This window comes from Rattus norvegicus, chromosome 6 (assembly GCF_021556685.1).
Source record: "Rattus norvegicus strain SHRSP/BbbUtx chromosome 6, alternate assembly SHRSP_T2T, whole genome shotgun sequence".
NCBI lineage: Eukaryota > Metazoa > Chordata > Mammalia > Rodentia > Muridae > Rattus > Rattus norvegicus.
Window position 1 is genome coordinate 130,582,140 of NC_141539.1, and position 20,257 is coordinate 130,602,396.

The window sequence follows — 20,257 nt, forward strand, 5'->3', positions numbered from 1 at the left end:
ATGGTGCTGGGTGGCCACGGCTCTTCAGACAGCATCACTCCACAGTGGCGAGCGGCTGAGCCAGTACTATGTGGCTTCAGGTACTAGATTCCCTTCTGAGTGACATTACAATGGCTTTCTAAGGAAGTGACCCTACCCTAAGTCAGAATTCCTACTTGCAGCAGAACCCTCAGACTGTGTGTGGTAAGTACCTTCTGGATCTGGAGTCAGTAGAAGCTCCACTTCTGAAGAAAGACTTGTGAAGAAATCCTTGAGGAAGAACAAGGCGTCCTGGAATGGAGACAAGTCACTGTAACTGACAGGATAGCATCTGAGGACTCGGCCCTCATCATTCACCTCACACAGCAGTCACTGCACCTCTCAGTGACATTTCTGCCACTCTGCCTCTACAGCACTCATTCTTGTTCTACACACAAACACACTACACACACACACACACACACACACACACTACACACACACACACACACACACACACACACCTCATCCCTTCATATTTTTACAATTATGAAAAAATTTACAATACAAACATTGCAAAAATAGAGAAAGTAAAAACCAAACAGCCAAGCCTGGGCAAGGAATGGTAGTGTACATATGCGCCTTTAGTCCCAGCACTCAGGGGCACTGTCCATATGAAACCCACTCTTCCCTATCCTTCCCTCCATCAAAAACTCTAACTTACACCAAATACAGTATGGCTGTGAGCCACAGGGTCACAGTGTTGATTCACACTGAAAGTCTGACTCACAATTTCCAAGAATTTGGTTTCTTGCCATTCCATGTACTTATATTTAGATGACACAGAGGACAATATTGTAATATGGTGCCTAGAGGTCTGAGATAGGTCCACCAATATGGGACATTCTGGTACTAAGGCATAGAGCAGGTTCACAGAGGGTTCATGATTGTGTCATGCTAGGCACGAGTACATACAATTATACTATATACACGCTTATTTCATGTTTATATCATACTCAGCATCACATGTTAACAGTATAAAATACTGTTCTTTACTACTAGATGGTGACAGTTGAATGTTGTAAATGTCTTAATTACAACACTTCAAAAAAAGAAAATTATTAGGTTTAGATTTGTTTTTGAAGAAAAAGGGAAGACTAAAGACACAAGAAACCCTGGCTTTTTTTTTTTTTCTCTTTTCTTTTTTTCGGAGCTGGGGACCGAACCCAGGGCCTTGCGCTTGCTAGGCAAGCGCTCTGCCACTGAGCCAAATCCCCAACCCCGAAATCCTAGCTTTTTACGATGCTCTTTTTCCTATTTCTTTATGTCCCACTATAAAAACAGTGAATCACAGATACCTCACAAAAGAAAACACAGCGTGTGAAAGGATGCACATCGGCAGCCATCAGGAACCCCAATGAAGACACAGAAACATACATACGACACAATCTGAAAGATGACAGAACCATGTTTGCACAGGACGAGAAGCAACCACAACTCTTACTGGTGCTGGGGGAAGGTAAGTAGCTGACTGCAGTAGCTAAATGACCAAGAGGTTCTGCTTTTATGTACGATATGTATGTAGATGTACATACATACTATATGTATATATACATATGTAAAAATATGCACGCATACAAGTTACCAAAGAGAAATGAAAGACATGTCCATGAATACTTATAAACAAATTTCACAAGGGCTATTTCAAGATGGGGAAGGCCGACTACAAGGGGTAGAGAAGACATGGCATTGCAGTTGACAGAGCAGGTACTCGGCTGTACAAGTCCATCAGGCTCCCTGCAGACTTCAGAGCTCTACACTCAGTTATAGAGAAGACCTTGGCAGTCATTTAGCATTTGAGACTTTGGTTCAGTATTCAGTGTTAAACTTTGACTGTAAAACACTTACACCTAGCCTGAGGTTCTGTGACAGAGCACACTAACAGTACAGTGTGGCTTAAAGGGTTAAGGAAAAAAAGGGTGGTGGGAAAGGGGCTGGAGAGATGGCTCAGTGGTTAGGAGCACTGACTGCTCTTCCAGGGGTCCTGAGTTCAATTCCCAGCAACCACATGGTGGCTCTCAACCATCTGTAATGGGATCTGATGCCCTCTTCTGGTGTGTCTGACGGCAGCTACAGTGAACTTATATATAATAAATAAATCTTTAAAAAAAGAAAAAGAAGTACAAAAGGGGTTAAGGAATTACATGTTATACACACTCTGTGACGCAGGATGATACCACGGGAGCACAGTTTCTATTCCCCTCACAGTTTTTACATTTTGCCCTTACAGGAATTGTACTTTATAGCTCTGCAGAAGGAATCATAGCCAATATTAAAGAAAATGTACACGTGCTGCTCCACGTGCCCTCCCCTGCCCTAGGTGAGCACCCGACAGCCCCCCACCCAGGCCCAAAGGCCTGGTGCCTTCACAGATGCCCTCACCTACCTGGCCCTTGTAACCCGTACAGCTGGTGAACAGGCCAGAGGAGTAACACGGCCCCCAGAAAGCCCTTCCTGATCACCCCATGATCTCCCAACTCCCTCTTCTGCACAGGAATGCAGGGCTGTGTCCACGCCTGTGTCCACGAGCTATGTTCACCACGGCAGACTGAGTGCATCTGCTCTGTTAACCTCTCCACCACAGAGAGGTCTTTGGAGACAGGACTGTCTTTAGTCCAGAGTAGGGACAGGGATTCCTAACAGATCTCTGCACTCTGTCTTCCTCACACAGATGCTCAGTGGACAATGAGAGAAGTCAGGAAGTCCTGCTTCCCCGACATCCTACCTCTCCACTGCCTAGTTACACAACTCCACAGCCCTCAGCATCACAAACAGGACCCATTCCTGCACTGCTTGTCACTCACTGCCTAGCTACAGGCCAAGTGCTCTTTGGAGGACATGTACTTCACTGCAAAAGCAACGCAGCTTTTAAACACAGGAGGAAGCAGTGTGCTGTACGGAAGAGGCTGGGCCAGGGTTATCACTCATTAACTTACTTGTGTTCATGAGAAATGAAAACATAGATATGTGGTCTCCTGCACAATTACGGCGTGCGTGATACCTCAACACGTAAGTGAGGAAGGGGGCTTACACAGCTGTGGCAGGGCTGGGGGACTACTTTATAGTCTTGGGGGACATTTCTCATCCTTCCTCAATGTGACCACACAGTTTCTGTTTCCTTCACTGTTGTCTCTAAGATGAACACTTCTCCTTTACAGTAATTACGCTTCATAGCTCTGCAGAAGAACTGTAATCAATACTATAGGAGACCGAGCCTGCTCAGATTGGTGAGGTCATGCGATAAAGATGACTCTGACCTAGTCTTCTCTTGGTAGGAATTTCCATAGATCAGCATCCTCCTAAATATTTCATTGTATTTCTAGGAAGCCATCATGAATAAACTAAAATATAGATACCAAGGGACTAGAAGGATGGCTCAGTGGGCAAGAGTACTCGCTGCTCTCGCAGAGAAGCCAAATTCAGATCCCAGCACCCACTATGTGACAATCACCTCCAGCTCCAGGGAATCTGAAGCCCTCTTCTGGCTTCTGTAGTCACCTGCACACGTGTGCACACACACACACACGCATAAACACACACACACACACAAATAAATCTGTAAAAGTATGCATATCAAATATATTCTCATAATTAAAAACAAACAACTCAAGTTTGAGCAGCTCAGAGCCTGCAAGTCTTGTGTGCAAACCCAATGTCCTCTTACGCCCACCGTACATCCTCTCAGAGTGGCCCTCTGTTTACAGTATGAGCATTTCACTTGATATGTGAGATGCCTATCACTTGCCTGCAGCAGATTATCCACATTTTATTTAAGTGACAATATCAAATCAGTATTAGTTAGCCAAATGAATAATGCTAGCCACAAATATGCCAACCTGAACCCAAAGCAATGAAAGGCTGAACAAGAGGTTGTGCTGTTTTAAAACTGCATGTGTGTTCTGCAGCCGTTGCTTGCTTAGCTAATCCTCAACTACTGCATATCCCTGCTCTACAGCACATGATGCCAGACACCAGCTAAGGTCTCCGGTACATCGTCCCAGCTAATGCCAATATACATGTATCACTGCCTTTCTCATTAAAGCAAAGCCCACAGATATTTGATAGAAAGTTTGCCTGAACACGAGAAAGGAGTTTTCTTCACAACTTTCCACAAATTTGGTTTATGGCCTCTTTACTAATCATACTATTCTGTCATTGTGCCTCGGACACAACCCCTTCCAACACTTAACCTATCCGGGAGTCGTTAAGTCTCTAAACTTCATGTATCCCTGAGTCAGGCGCCCATGTGGAAAGAATCCTCAGTGCTATAGCATTTACTCAACAAAAGGCCAGACTTCGAGCTTCACAAATGACTCTGCCCCAGCTCTCCAGAAGTCTTCTTGGGCTCTGTGACTTTTACAGAGTCCAGTGTGACCACAGTTACTCCTCGCTCTCACAATGCATCGACCTTCCCGCTGCACAAACCTGGTCGATGTTGAGGCGCAGAGGCATCAGGGACACTCTCAAGCAGCATTCCTGTGGTGACCGACCAGACTCCGGACGCACGTGCAATGCTTTAACTGTCAACTACAAGAAAGAGAACAACAGTTCCCCAAGACATAATGACCTGTTCTCATTCAAACAATAAATAAATAAATAGTAAATAATCATATTCCCATCTAAGCGTGAAGAAGGGCCGGCAGCAACCCTAACCATTCTCACACGGCTGTCTCACCTGAGGTGTGAGACACTGGCAATTATACTTAGGGACATATCTTCAAAGTTAACTCTTAAACACAAAACTTGAAATAGTACATTTAACAGTAATTTTCAAATTAAAAAAAGAAAACCCATTTCCACCCACTTCTGGGAATTCTCCCCACTCCAATTCTCTAGCAGTTAGACAAAAACAAAAATGTTTTTCCAAAGCTAATGATGAGTGGAGTCAAGGCCTCTTACCATGTTGGAGTGGGCTTTACGTGGCATGTCTTTGCTGCAATACAGGTACAGAAACTTATTCATCTGTGAGGTGGCCAGCCGATCCCGGATTTCCAGGTCCTGAACGATGAATGCCTGCCTGGAGACTGGGTGCTCTAAGAGGCTGGACTCACACTCAGGCTTACATGGCGGGTAGACTTCATGCTGGAACTTCACCTTAACAGATGAGAACAACACAGCCATCTTGGCTTTCACTTAAATTTGACTTTCTCTGTTTTTTTTTTAATGAGATTTTATGATTTATATTTTTGTGGCTGAGTTTGTCTATGTACCATATGCACGCCCTGCCTACAGAGGTCAAAAGAGGGATAGAGTCCCCTGGATCTGATGTTAAAGCTGTGAGCAGCTTGGTCAAGCTAGGTGTTAAATCAATGTAAATGCTATGACTCTATGGCCTCCAGATATTCAGAGGGACTTTCCATGGTGCAATCCAAAGGTGGGCCTCCCAGACCAACAATTCAATAGAGCAGAGTTCTTCAACTGACTCCACAGAAAGGCAAACGGTGGGCAGAGCTCAGAAACCTGCATCTTACAAAGGCCACAAGAACTCCGGGAACCCCTGCTCCAAGGGCGGCCTGGGAAGACAACAACACCCCAGGCTTCTCAAAGCATCAAAGAAAAGGAGGGAGACTTCTACAAGATCCTTCCCTTTCCTACTCTGAAGGGCACACATATACATGAGCATAATAGGACGATCACCCACCATTCTCCCCTTCAAACGCCATCTTACCTTGCTTAATTGTATTTCCATTAAAAAGTCATGGTTCCTTCCTTTGCCCCCACAGACCGTGTGACGGCCATGCCTTGTAGGTGTTTGGGAAGGTGAACTATGGGGACTACTAAAAATGGAAAAGAAGAAGAAAAAAACCTTTGTTAAAAGAATATTCAATTTAATAAATGATACCAGAAAAATTAATAAAATACAAAGAGAAAGCGTTACAGAACTCTTCCACAAATGGCACTATAAACCAAATATTACTTAGCTAGAACCGGTGGTACAGGCCTGTAACCCCAGCTACTCCTGGCTTGCTGAGTGACTCTTCTAAGTCAGTATTTTAGTGAGTACATCAGAAAGAAGTACAAATGGTTTCACAGCCAACTCTAGGTATGACATTTAAACTATGTGTTTGCATACATTAGCATTATTCATCCTTAAAATAAAGTCCAGCGCTGAAAAGATGGCTAAGAGCACTGACTGCTCTTCCAAAAGCACCCACATGGTTACTAACAACTACTGGAAAGGATCCAGCGCCCTCTTCTGGCCTCTCTAGGCACTGCATGTGTGGGGCACAAACATACGCCCCCATTCGACACACTCACTCACATGAAAATAAACGCTACATTTCGTGTGTTTTTCTATGGACAGGTATACGGCATCGAATGAACTTACATGTAACTCTTAGCTGGGGAAGTTGGAGGAGCTGTTGCAAAGTCCTTGCCTCCATAAAGATGCCACACCAGAGAGACCTCTTTCACAACGTATCGAATGGCAGGGACGGGAAAGTGCAGTGGCGCTTTGCTGCTGTCCGTCCTCGTGATGGGCAGACTGAAATAGTCATCTCTTATCACAATGGCGTCGTCAACCATGATCTTTATCACCGGCTCTTCTTCCTTCTCCTGAAACACACCAACACTAGTACTCTCCCCTCACATCAATGACTGATATGTCTCACGGACCAACGGGCTTCCCCGAGTCTACCTTCTTTTTAATAATTCCAGTGTGTGAAATGGGGCAATTATTTATTTTCTTTGACGTGGGATCTCACACTATAGCTTTCACTAGTGCCTTGAACTTGCAGCAACTCTCCTGCCTTCCGAGGCCTGGAATTACAGGCATGCACCACGACACCCAGCCTGGGTAATAGTTTCTGACATTAATCATCACATGACATATTGTACTTATTGGTCTTAAAGTAAAATCTGTTCTATAAAAATAACCTAGGGGCTGGGGATTTAGCTCAGTGGTAGAGCGCTTGCCTAGCAAGCGCAAGACCCTGGGTTCGGTCCCCAGCTCCGAAAAAAAGAAAAGAAAAAAAAAAAAAAAACCTTACGAATAATTTCTAAAGTTTGTAATTTAGATCCTAGTATTTGATAATGAAAGTACAGAGATTGTGCGTGCGTGTGTGTGTGTGTGTGTGTGTGTGTGTGCGCGCGTGTGCGTTTCTACTATTACTGTTCAAAGTCATACTGCACATTAATTAAGTCATCATGTTTCTAATTACAGGCTTATCCTGAGCTGTTTGTTTTTATTTGAAAAAGAGTTCTCAGAACCTGTTACACAGGCTCGGTCACCTAAGGGTGCTACTAGGCTGCTCCGTGCACACTCATCTCAACCAGTCAGTCTTCACAGACGTTTCGATTCTTGGAGAGTTTACACTAGCTGTTCTGTAGGCCACTTCCTGTCACTGCTCTGACATACAGCGGCTGCACTTCACTAATTGTGTAGAAAACCGTGCAAGTGTAAAGCGTTTTCTCAACTACGTGCAGCAGAAGTAGTACAACACCCATTCACACAGCACTAATGGAAATTACAAGATGAAGCCATTTTGAAGTGGGGAGAAATGCCCTTGGTCCATTTAATTTGTAACTGTGTTATCAGTTTATTACCTGGACCGCTGCTTTTGGTGCAAAAAGAATACAGAAGTCATCGTTTTCAGCGGTCGCCCCTGTCACCGTGTCACCGATCAAGTGTGGAGTAAGCGGTGGGTAGGCAGGGCTGGACTCCTGGGACGCATTCCCACTCTCGTCCGGGAATAGGAAGAGGTCTGAGCAGCACGGCTCCTGAGTGTGAGACTTTTCATCCAGGACACCTAGATGGCAAGACAGAAACATCTGACCCTCTCGGAGACACCGACACCGTACATGAGCGCTCTCTCACCTATGTCACCTTACATACTTCTTATAACAACACATCTCTCTCCTCCTTACCACGGCTCTGAGAAGCTGGGACTTAGGGAGGGCTGAACTAACTCCCCCAAACACCTCGGCAAGACGCAGAAATACCACAACAGCAAACAAGTGACTGGTAGACAAGTTCAAGTTCTCTACTCGGAAAATAAATGACAGTGTCACAAGGGCACAGCCCCTTCCCAGCTACTCTGTGCAAGACAAGCTCAGCATCCAACCATGGTCGGCTCCCATTAACTGGCATTTGACTTGGCCGGGATTCTGTCTTGCAGGTGGAAGAAACTGAAAAGTGTCCATAGAGTTCAATCTTGGAAACTCCTTGGGCAAAATTGCAAAGGGAAAGAAAAAAGATTATAGGTAGCAGCCCCTCGCCCAAACACAAACTCCAGGACTCTGCTTAGGGAAGGCCGAGCTGATTTCTGGGTTCCAGAAACCATGGAGACAGTTGATCCCATGAAGCTTTTAAAATGAAATTCACAGAAGACAAATCTGTACTGGGACATTTTATACTACTTACTAGAGTCATCCATTCTCTCTATTCATTCAATCAAATACTGACAGGGGAGGAGGAAGAACACAAAAATGTGTAAGTTGGTGCTTTGGCCCCAAGACTCCGAGATGAACACTGCCAACAGCCCTGGCCTGCCAGGCTCCCTCACTGTCCAGTACTTACTGAAAACTCGTCTATAATATACAAGCAGGGTCCCTTCCTACTAGCCACAGCTGCTATAATGTACACAGGAAGCTGGAAGCTTAGTTCATATCCTTACTTAAAATCTACCCTAAATTCAATGAATGGAACATTTAATGCAAAGTGCTTTATAATCATGGACCTTCTCAGATGTGCTCAGCACAGACTGGCCTTACACTCACTATACACAGCCAGAGCTGTCCGTGAGTTCCTGACACTACCTTACTCTCCCGCACACTGGGTTCATAGGCGCATACCACCATTTCCAGCTCCATCAAGTAGAATTTGAAAATTAAGGTTTAGAGAATTTAGAACTAACAAGGCTCCCTCCCAGGCACTGCAGTACATGTGTCTAATTCCAGCACTCAGGAGGTGGAGGCGGGAGGATCTCGGAGCTCCAGGTCAGCCAGATCCACTTACTAAGTCCCAGGACAGCCAGGGTTTATATATAAAAAGACCCTATCTCAAAACGAAACATAGAAAAACTATGTTCACCCTATGAGAAGAACGGATAGGGCGCTTTAGACATCTGCTTCCATGCAGCTTTCAAGGCTCCTCACTCATCTGGTCCTTCCGTGCTTTTCTGACTTTCCTGAGATAGACAGGCATGTACACATCGCACACACCTTCCCCTGTACTCTAGTACAGACAAAACCCATGACCTTGCCACGGTGCACCCCCTTCACGGCCAGCTAGCCTGCTTTCGCTAGACTCCTGAGACTTCAAATCCACACATCTGGAAGTCCTTTTGTGTCATTTCTCAATCCCTCCACAGTAGTGTCCATCTCCTGATGGATGGTTCTTCCTGGGGACAGTAGACATGAGCTAGTGTGTATCCACAGATCCAGATGAGTCTTTACTAAGTTCCTTCCTGGAAATGGTATGAGAGCACTAATAATGTGACATGTGCTACCCTAAGTGCCCCAGGAAAGGACCTCACCATTAGCCTGCGGCCCAACAGGGGCAGAGGCCTGCTGCAGATCCGCCTCCTCCATGGCGTCCCTCATCAGGTCCCGTAAAAGCTGCTGCTCTGCTTCAGGAAGCACTGGACCACGTGAGGGTGACCGAGTGCTGGGATCCACCTGCAACCAAAACACAGTTAGACATAGGTGAAGCCGACCACACTCCTGTCTGCGGCAAGAGGACCACAGGGATCCAGGTAAACAAAGCCAGCCTGGGGAGAAAAGTAAGACATTCCTCAAACAAAACAAAACCAGTCTGTGGCGGTTTGCGTAGGTATGGCCCCTACAGACTCCTAAGTTTGAATGCATGTCCATCAGGAATGGTGCTATTAGGAGGCGTGGCCTTGTTGGAGGGTGTGCCATGTCGTCTCCTTCTGCTGCCTTTGGATCAAGGTCTAGAAAACAGGGCTGGAGAGTTGGCTCAGCAGTTAGGAGCCCTGACTGTTCTTCTAGAGGACCTGGGTTCAATTCCCAGCAACCACATGGCAGCTCACAGCAGTCTGTCACTCCAGTTCCAGAACTTCTGACATGCTCACACAGATAGCACGAGCAGGCAAAACACCAATGAATGTTATATAAAAATAAGTTAGGAAAAAAAGATGTCAAACTGTCAGCTCCTCCAGCACCATGTCTGCCTACACTGCCATGCTTCCTACCATGATGATAAGGGACTAAACCTCAGAACCTGTAAGCCAGACCCAGTTAAACATTTTCCTTTATAAGACTTGCCATGGTCATGGTGTCTCTTCACAGCAGGGAAACCCTAACTAAGACACCATCTAGGAATATTCTTTTCAGAGGAGATGGGGAAGCCACTGAGTACTCGGCAGGGGAGTAGAGCAGAGGGCAGGAGAGCTGCCTGTGACCACCCCACTGCAGACCACAGCAGCAGTCCACACTCGCGGTTTGCCTTCTGCCCAGCAGTGAGCTTTTAGTGCACCATTATCACCCCACTGCCAGCACATCCAATACACACAAGTGCAGCTCAGGAGCAGACACACAGCCAGGGTCCTGCAGGGGTGCGGGATGCTTAAAACCCTGCTGTGCAGCCAGGGATCCCTGAGAAAATCCACTCAAATCCTCCTGCTGCCCCTGTAGGTCAGGGCCTCCGCTCCTGGACTCCTGAGTGCAGTGGGAACATAAACAGGAGGGAATCTGAACGGGGATGCACAAGGCCCTTCTCCACCACGACACCATTAGTCCCTAACTGTAGATCCATTAAACCCAGGCAGTGCTCCCCAAATGTGAGCATGGCTCAGAAATGGAAAGATACAAGCTGAAAATGTCTTCACAAACTGGAAAACATCTGTAACAGCAGGTAGTAGAGGGGTGTCTTCGGTCACCTCACTATATGGAAGCAGGAGGAAGAGAAAGGAGAGCAGGTTGACCTATCGAGGCTCACAATGCCAGCCAGATCCTTGCTAACAGAACTCTGAGGAGACTGAGGGTTCTGCTCACAGAAAAAACTGTAAAGAACAGCACTGCAAATAAAATCACCAAAATCAATGTGGCACCATTCAAGTTGGGCACAGGACATTAGAAAGGGGATACTGATCATAAGCAAGCAGTGACCCTGAAACTGAAACAGGGACACCTGCTGTTTCTCCTGCTAACAAGGGAAACACCCCAGCAGTCCAGCTGTGAGCACTGGTGATCACCTGCAGCCTCCCCTCACTGGGCTGCAATGGAGGGAGAGGCAGGTCCACAGGAAGAAGCTGAGTAGAGTACACAGAGAACAGGGAAGACTCTACTGTAGAAGGCAGTCTTCCTGCTGACAGCAGTGTCTGCCCTCTAGCTGCTGGCAACATTCTGCCACAGCTTGTTTTCTTCCCTAAGAACAGATGAAAATAATCAAGATCCGAAAAAAGGATTATGTCGGCTGAGATTAATGTTCTAAAACAAAGAACGAGCAGTAGAACAGCCTCATAGAGAGGTGCCTGGGGAACCGCCCTGCAGACAGACTCAGCACTGCCACGGAATGACGTCCAGTGGGATGGGTCCTTCCCTGTACCTTGGGCTTTCGCTGTGGGACTGCAGGCTTCATCTCCGCTTTGTGAGGGGCATGTAAGTCCCCGTAACTTGCGACATACTGAATAAGATTCATCAGCGCCGCGCACGAGTCTGAGCATGTTCTGATGTGGACCACATCACTGGAGCAGTGCAATTCAAAGCGGGGCTCAGTCTGGGCAGGGCACAGGGAGAAAAGGACAAATACTTGCTTTAGACAAGAGTCACCAAGTCCTCTACAGGGTCACAGGAACTAAAATATATATTCATGGGCTGGAGATATAAGTCAGACATTATGAGTACTTGATGCTCCTATACAGGCCCAGACAATTCCCAGCAGCCACACAATGGCTCACAACTGTCTGTAACTCCAGTTCCAGGGTCTGTCTGATGCCCTCTTCTGGTTGTAGGTAGCAGGCACACATCTGGTGCACATACATACATGTAGGCAAAGCATTCACACAGAGAAAATAAATCTAAAATAAAATAGACACTCATTCGTCTTGTCACATAAAAGTACTTAATTCTAGTTTCCAAATAGGATTAAATAAAAATTTCCACTTATTACAACTGACCTGTTCTCCATCAGAATCTGATTTTACTGCGGTTATGGTCAGCTCTAAAAGTCCCATGTCCATCACACGAACATAATCTAAGATTTAATACAATATTTACTGTAGTGTTTTTTAAACTGCTTATCCAATCAAAACCTAACCTTTGTTAAAGTCCATGCCTGGCCCTCACACAGGACTGGTAGTGTGAGAGGTGCAGCCAGGCTGGACTCACTGACTTCATCTGACACCTCACGTAATTTCAGCTACAACAGGTGACTAAATATTAAATAGATATTTAGACTGTATAGAAACACACAGCTAACACCATTAGCACATTGCGACCTCAAACTGAAACCTGAAGTTGTTGCAAATATTTCACATTTCAGCATCTGTTAAAAGTTCCCTAGGAAGAGCCCACCTTTCCAAAGCAACTCCCTACTAAAACTGCTTTACTGCATTCCCACATTCCAGCAACAGTAATCGACCCGAGTTTGCCTTGACCTCACCTCTGTTCAGGTTTATAGCGACGGTGTTACACTTGTCCGACAGGTGTAAAGCAGCCTCATCCATGATGATTCTGGGAAAGAGAAGAAACAGCATCTGCAAAACTGAGCTCCGAGGACTAGCACAGCGCCATCAGCACCTCACCACACCACGCTCAGTGCCTCACCTGTAAACCTGTGTAGCCCAAAAGACATGGAGGTGCCAAAGCACGGTCATTTAGGCTTCTGAGAACCCTGTCTAAAGGTTTCCATTTCAGAGATAACACACGTCTGGTACTAGGAAAGCAATCAAAGGGCCTAAACAGCCACCTGAGAGTCTAGGGGTAAAGTCCTCCCCTAAAGTGGAAATGGACAGCAAGAGGAGCAGAGGAGCACAGCCCTGAGGAAGGAGCCCTGAGGAAGCATGACTAAGTCAGTTTGGGTAAGGGAGCCCTGTATCTCCAGCTGATGTGTTTGAATAGCAGCCGCTGCAGGGTGAGTCACAGGTACCTGAGAGTGGAGGAAGATTTGTCCAAGGCGACGCTGCTAGAGATGCTGAACGTCTCAACAGTGAGAAGGGATCGGATGGGCAGGTGAAGGGGCCTGGTAGCAAACACAAGCAACAGGTTACCAGCCTGCTGCAGCACTTCCGAACACACGATCAACTCAGCTAGACAATTATGGGATTGCTGGAGGGCTCTGCTTTGTCCTGTTAGGATTCTGGTTTTTTGTGACAGGATCTCACTATGGAGCCCAGACTGGCTTCGGATCTTCAGTCTTCTTACCTGAGCCTGGTAAGTATTGGAGCTACAGTGCGACCCCACAGCAGGTAGAATTATTTATCCAAAAATCAATGTGTTAATTTTTATTACACTTTATTTACTTACATATGTGTGTGTGGCTGTGTGGTGTGTGTGTGTGTGTGGAAGCCAAAGGACAAACTGGGGCAGTTGGTTCTTCTCTTTGGTGATATGGATCCCGAGAAATGAACCTAGCTTGGTGGTTCTAAAATCAGTGCTATCAATAAAACTGTCCTGGTCTCACCTGTAGTCAAGGGCACAGCTCCAAAGATGGACGTGGAAGGTTGTAAATGAAGTTGGAGGGTTATATCCCAAGACAGGTTCATCAGCAATATTCAAGAAGTTTAAAATCTACAATCACAAAAACATAATACCTGCTTTACAAGAAATAACATTTTGTTAGAATACATTTAACAAGTATGGAACAGAGTGACTTAGGGTGCTATGAGAAAACACTGTCATTCTGAAGGAGTTCATTTTGAAAGTGTGTGCATGACAGGGATGTTAAGAGGAGAGATGCACTGACCTACTTATAGCAAACGTCTTACTGTGTGTGCTCACCACAGCCTGATGTCTTACTGTGTGTGCTTACCACAGCCTGGTGTCTTACTGTGTGTGCTCACCACAGCCTGGTGTCTTACTGTGTGTGCTCACCACAGCCTGATGTCTTACTGTGTGTGCTCACCACAGCCTGATGTCTTACTGTGTGTGCTTACCACAGCCTGATGTCTTACTGTGTGTTCTTACCACAGCCTGGTGTCTTACTGTGTGTGCTTACCACAGCCTGATGTCTTACTGTGTGTGCTCACCACAGCCTGATGTCTTACTGTGTGTGCTCACCACAGCCTGATGTCTTACTGTGTGTGCTCACCACAGCCTGATGTCTTACTGTGTGTGCTCACCACAGCCTGGTGTCTTACTGTGTGTTCTTACCACAGCCTGGTATCTTACTGTGTGTGCTTACCACAGCCTGGTGTCTTACTGTGTGTGCTCACCACAGCCTGATGCTGTGTCCCAGAAGTAACACAAATTACAAGGCTAAAGTACTTGCTGAATTGGAATGAAGAGTCACATCCAGTAACTGAATGCCAGACACCTTAGACACCCCATCTTATGCCACTTTAAACACTCTCAATCTACTCCAGTTTTGGAAGCTAAACAGGGCTGGACTGGCTGGTACTTAGTGCCCGGATGGGAGAAAGCCTTATCTAATGAAATTAATATTATTAAATTAAAACTATGCGTAATAATACAATTGACATATTGTCCAAAACAATTCTTGGAAGGAACTTTGTTGAAGATGACTTTTCAAAACTCTGGTTTCCGCAGGAGGTAGAGTTAAGGAAATAGGAATTTCAGGGAAATCCTCAGCTTCCTTATCTCTATGTCCTGGATGTCTGCTGCATTTTTGTGCTGCTGGGGTCCAGTGCAAGGCTTTGTATTATCTATTTATTATATATAAGTACACTGTAGCTGTCTTCAGACACATCAAAAGAGAACAGATCTCATTACAGATGGTTGTGAGCCACCAGGTGGTTGCTGGGATTTGAACTCAGGACCTCTGGAAGAGCAGTCAATGCTTTTAACCGCTGAACCATCTCTCCAGCTCCTAAGGCTTTGTATTATCATGGGCAGTAGAACACTTGGCATGTGTGAGGCCCTGGGTTTAGTCTCAAGCATAGAAAAAATAAGTAGAGAGGTAGGCGGACGACAAAAAGAGAATATTTTGAACCCTAACTCTACTCTGTATGGAGGACTCAACTGGATACTAATTGCAAAAATGCTGATGAAATGACCTGGGCAAAGCCACACTACTAGCCTGCAGACATTGTGGCCTTTAAAGAGCTGCTGATTGGGCTGGAGAGATGGCTCAGAGGTTAAGAGCACTGACTGCTCTTCCTAGAGGTCCTGAGTTCAATTCCCAGCAACCACATGGTGGTTCACAACCATCTGTAATGAGATCTATTGCTTTCTTTGGTGTATCTGAAAACAGCTACACTGTATATAATAAATAAATTAAAAAAAAAAAAAAAGAGCTGCTGATTTTCAGCACTCAGTACCACTGGCTGCTCCTCCAGGCCCGGCATTCCACAGGCACTCCTTTTCTTGACTGATCTAACAATGCTGACACTGAGAAGCTATCGGGACAGCATTTTGAGGAAAGAGTCACCTGCCTTCTGGGCGTCGTGACTTGTAAATGCTATTAAAAGGACATGACAGGTTGGGGATTTAGCTCAGTGGTAGAGCGCTTGCCTAGGAAGTGCAAGGCCCTGGGTTCGGTCCCCAGCTCCAAAAAAAAGAACCCCCCAAAAAAAAAAAAAAAAAAAAAAAAAGAAAAAAAAAGGACATGACACAGGTGTCAGCTCTTACCTGCTCATGCCAACTGAGTCCAGCGGGCAGCACCCTGTGCTGTAGAGTGGCTCCTTTCAGCCCCACAGCCACAAGGAACTCCTGCACCACAGGACAACACAAAGAACCACATTAATCCACAGAATCCCCAACTCAAGTCTTCCCAAGAAAACATAGGTGTGGGCACTGATACAATCACCAATGGGAAGCAAGCAAACCAATAATCGTAGGTAGCAGTGTAAGGCACGCACCTTCGTGTTGGACTCTGATTTATCCGACAGTATCTTCACTGCAACAGAGAGCATATTCAAGTTGTCTCCCCCAACACCATCTGAGGCAGCTCGGCTGAGGCCATCTTCTTCAGAGGAATAAATTGTAGGTTCCAACCAATGTGGGCGCGTTGAACAGGGCAATCGTGTCTCTGTAGGGAGAATGGCTCCATCTACTATGCCTAGATACACGTTGAGATAAAAACACCAACAAAATGATCACTTGCAATTAGTTCCGCAACTGTTTTGACTTTGACAACTCACAACAGGACTCTCTGAACAGACTGAGTATGCTTTACCCAAAATGCTCAGAAGCAGAAGCAGATGGGATTTTGTAGGGAATGTTCACATACATTAAATGAGATACTAGGGAGAGAGCACAGTTCTGGACATGACTCATTGCACTGTGTGCTCCCCAGACAACAGGTTCAAGGTCACTCATGCACGGTTCTGGTTCACCTGTGCTCTTGATCCAATTGGTGCTCTTGCCCCAATCTCAAGAGGTCAGGCACAGAATGTCCACTGTGGCAGCTCACTATCAGAGACGTCTGCGATTTAGAGCATTTCTGACATAATTTCCAGGACAAGTCTATATTCCTTTGAACCTAGTTGGGGGCACAGAGGGCCTAGTGCTCATAGACAACCACTAGGAAAGCAGGAACATTAAACATACAGGATTGTCTCTTTAAAGGAAGAGATATATAACCTGTTTTCTGCCCAGGAGGCTAGGGACGGAGTCAGTTAATTAGTCTGGTGACTCCTATGCTACCTGTTAGGCCAGGTCATACCTGGCACCCCAGACTCTTACAAAGAGGACTGGAGCTGGGTAAACTCTGCACTCTCTGTATGACTAAGACCATGCCAGATCCTGTTCAGGCCCTTAAGATGACACATGTAGTCTATCTATACATGCCATCTTCACAGAAGAAATGACAAGGACTTTGAGAAGGGTTTCAATATAACTATGCCTCACTGTGCACACAGGGCTGTGTTACAGCAGGAGACTGTTCCAAATTATGCCATACTGAAATCTGCCTCAAATAAACTGCCCAGTGTCAGACTCTGCAGTTTGAAGCACACTGGCTACTGATTTGTGTTGAACTAAACTTTCTCTGCTGGTGGTGCATTTGCAGAGATCCCCACAGACACTGGCACAGTTCCAGTGGCACAGGGGAAAAAGCCAGCTTAGCAGCAACAACCTACTTCTCTTTGTCCATGTTGGTATGACTGAGGCAAAAACTCACCAGAAAAAAACTAAGATTCTAAAATGCTAGGAAAATAAGATTTTTCTCTCTTTGTGCCTATTCAGAGTAATTCAGACAACTACTCAAAATTTTCAGTCAGGTGAGGTAGTGCGTACTTACAATCCTAGAACTCGGGAGGCTGAGGCAGGAGAATCTCAAGCTCAAGGCCAGTGTTGGCTATACAGTGAGACCTTGTCTCAAAACAAACAAAAAAGTTTTAATATTTAAGTATGATTTTGGCCACAAAACCAGAACTTCCAAGAGAATACAACTTACATCATTGTATTCTCAAGACTGCATCAAATAGGAAGTTCACTCGCCAAACAGAAGAAAGAAAAAGCACAATTGCCCTACCTTTGTGGTACAGCCTGAGGCTGCTGGAGTGCAAGCAGATGTAGTGCTTGTCATCGAAACCCTCGTACTTTGTCACGCAGAAGAAGGAGCCAGTGTGGAATTCTAGCCAGAATTCACCATGTTTATTCTCCATCAGATCTCCATTATCTTGCTAAAAAAACAGCGGGGTGGGGGGAGGGGGAGGGGACATAAGTCACTTTTTGTTTCTTTTGTTCAATTTTAGTACTGGAGATAGAACCTAACGCACACAGTAGTTGCACATAGTAGGTGAGCTCTTAGTCGCTGAGCTTCAGGCCCCATCAACCGTAATTTAAATGCAGAGAGAATGTGTCTCCGCATGCTCACTCTGAATCTAACTCAGGAAACCTTCCACGCCACATAAGGCAGTGTGATTCCTGAGCCACCCGATACAGTGAGGCAAAACACTGCATAACGTGTGTGCTATGTAAGTCTTCTGTAACAAGTACCTGCGCTTCACCTTCTTTTAAAATGAGAAAGATAAAAGTTACAACTACTGCCCTCACTGGCAAAATTAGCTCGTGCCTTCTACAGGGAGGCCATACAGCCTTAGATGAGCAAAGAAAGGAGCTCCCAGAGCAGCTGCAGTCTCTGCCATCCTGGACCACTGCGTCCATCCCCCACACTAGCCCACCTTCACCCACTTCATTATAGGAGAGTGCGCAGCATACCTTTACATCGGTGAACACTGCCATTAGTCCATGATTGATACTCAGAAGCACCGAGAGGAAGCTCTGAGAGTTCTTGTTCTGAGAGTCCAACTTTTTTTTCCTACGGGAACGATAGTTGGGATCAACAGCAGAAAAATACTGCAAAGTCTCTTCTTCAGATCCACTGTCTTCATCTACGCAGGGAAAAGATCTACTATTACAGGTCCTGACAGCTACGCAAGACAGCACTTTACAATGACCACAACAGCACTTTGCATTTTCACACAGGACAGAACCATGAGGGACACAGGCCTCCAAGGGAATTTCAAACATGTACATGATGATCACACCAGAGATTCCACATTTGAGCAGCACAGTCCTCATCAGAATAGTCCCAGATATGGGGAAGTCATAGACATTCCCAAGCAAAGTAGAGCATATGAAGAGGAGACATCAGACTTATAAATAAGGGGCTTATATCAGAACCAATGTAAAATGCATTACCATAGGGAGCCGCGGACTTGAAGGGACTGAAGCTATCTTTGCTGAAGGTGTTTATCAGCTGACTGGCCACCGAGAGCCCGATGCCATAGGAAACGTTTTCAAGTGTCTCCACTGGTGAAGGAGCTGTGGGCTCCCAAAGAAGCAAGTCATTAAAGATCCTAGAGACACAAAGCACAAGGCGAACGGGAAGCTCGTAAGTGGAGACAGATGAACGGAAAACCCCCTTTCCGGGATCCTAAGTGAGCTTAGATTTCAAGCAGAAATGGAAACCGACGCTGTGAAGCGGCTTTAAAACAGCAGCTCTGTGCTTTCAGCGGGAACACAGCTGAGCCGGAGCAAGAGCAGAGAAAGGACTGAGACAGCACACCTGATCAGACAGTCACCTAGTGTCGCCTGTGTCACACACGCAAAGCCCTAATCACACCCACTAAGGACACTTTAAAGGTGGAAGCTGACTAAAACTCAGTGAGGTGTAATGAAGCATGTCTTCAATTCTAAGAGGCAGAAGCAATCTTGGGCCAGCCTGGTCTACACAGCAAGTTCCAGACCAGTCAGGGCTGCACAGTGAGACCTTCTTTTAAAAAACAAACAACAGAGGCTGGAGAGATGGCCCAGTGGTTAAGAGCACTGACTGTTCTTCCAGAGGTCCTGAGTTCAATTCCCAGCAACCACATGGTGGCTGACAACCATCTGTAATGGGATCCAACGCCCTCTCCTGGTGTGTCTGAGGACAGCGACAGTGTACGCATATACATAAAATATATAAATCTTAAAAACAAACAAACAAGCAACAGAACAGCAAGCACCCCCAGGTCTGGTAGGAGAGCTCGGCAGCTCTCAGCTCTCACTGGCACACTGCTCTAGGCACAGTCTTAGCAGACCCTTCCCGCCAGTCCCCATAGGACAGTACCCAATTTACCCATGAAGAAGCCACCGCTTAAGGCTTAAGTGATTTCCCCAGAGTCACACTGACAAGGAGAAGAAAAGCTGGTGTTCAAGACTAGACTCAGCTCCCAAAGACACACAAATGCAAACATATATAAACATACAAATATAAATACACAAATACAAACACACACAAACATACATACACATACACACTCTAAATCTAAATAAAATAAATAAATAGTTTAAAAACAAAACAAAAACCGTCCTTAACTTGCTACCATTTTCTTTCAATTTTTCAATGGCCTGGTATGTGAAATCTTGTCCAGACTACTGAACTGAAGTGGACCTTGGTACCCTACCTAAGACTCACAACCACAGGTCTATGGGGAGACCCAGAGACCCTAAGACTTAGCCCTAAGGGCTACCAGGCACCAAACAAATCCACTGCAGAAGCATCTTCTCTGAGGACAAGGGGAAGGAGAACTGGGCTGCAGCTGGAGACAATGAGACTAAGTAAGCACTTCCTCCCTCCCTCCCTCCCTCCCTCCCTCCCTCCCTCCCTCCTGAGGTTGCTCAAGAGCTCACTCTAGGCCTGATGCTGACATGATTTCATCCTCCAAGA

The 20,257-nt window shown here is 45.8% G+C and overlaps 1 protein-coding gene across 3 annotated transcripts in view; it reads right to left on the reverse strand.

Moving 5' to 3' along the window:
- Atg2b (autophagy related 2B) overlaps window positions 1-20,257 on the reverse strand; it is a 70,378-nt gene that overhangs the window by 11,063 nt on the left and 39,058 nt on the right. For 2 of the 3 annotated variants that reach the window (XM_087553475.1, NM_001427775.1), the window contains 17 exon segments: window positions 18,748-18,905; window positions 18,265-18,437; window positions 17,576-17,726; window positions 15,960-16,159; window positions 15,730-15,810; window positions 13,604-13,710; window positions 13,070-13,162; window positions 12,584-12,654; window positions 12,099-12,175; window positions 11,528-11,698; window positions 9,495-9,636; window positions 7,564-7,766; window positions 6,347-6,573; window positions 5,687-5,795; window positions 4,918-5,112; window positions 4,444-4,545; window positions 192-270 (listed from right to left, as the gene is read on the reverse strand). In XM_087553475.1, the coding sequence (XP_087409601.1) occupies window positions 192-270; window positions 4,444-4,545; window positions 4,918-5,112; window positions 5,687-5,795; window positions 6,347-6,573; window positions 7,564-7,766; window positions 9,495-9,636; window positions 11,528-11,698; window positions 12,099-12,175; window positions 12,584-12,654; window positions 13,070-13,162; window positions 13,604-13,710; window positions 15,730-15,810; window positions 15,960-16,159; window positions 17,576-17,726; window positions 18,265-18,437; window positions 18,748-18,905 (2,339 nt within the window). 3 annotated transcript variants of the gene reach the window in all.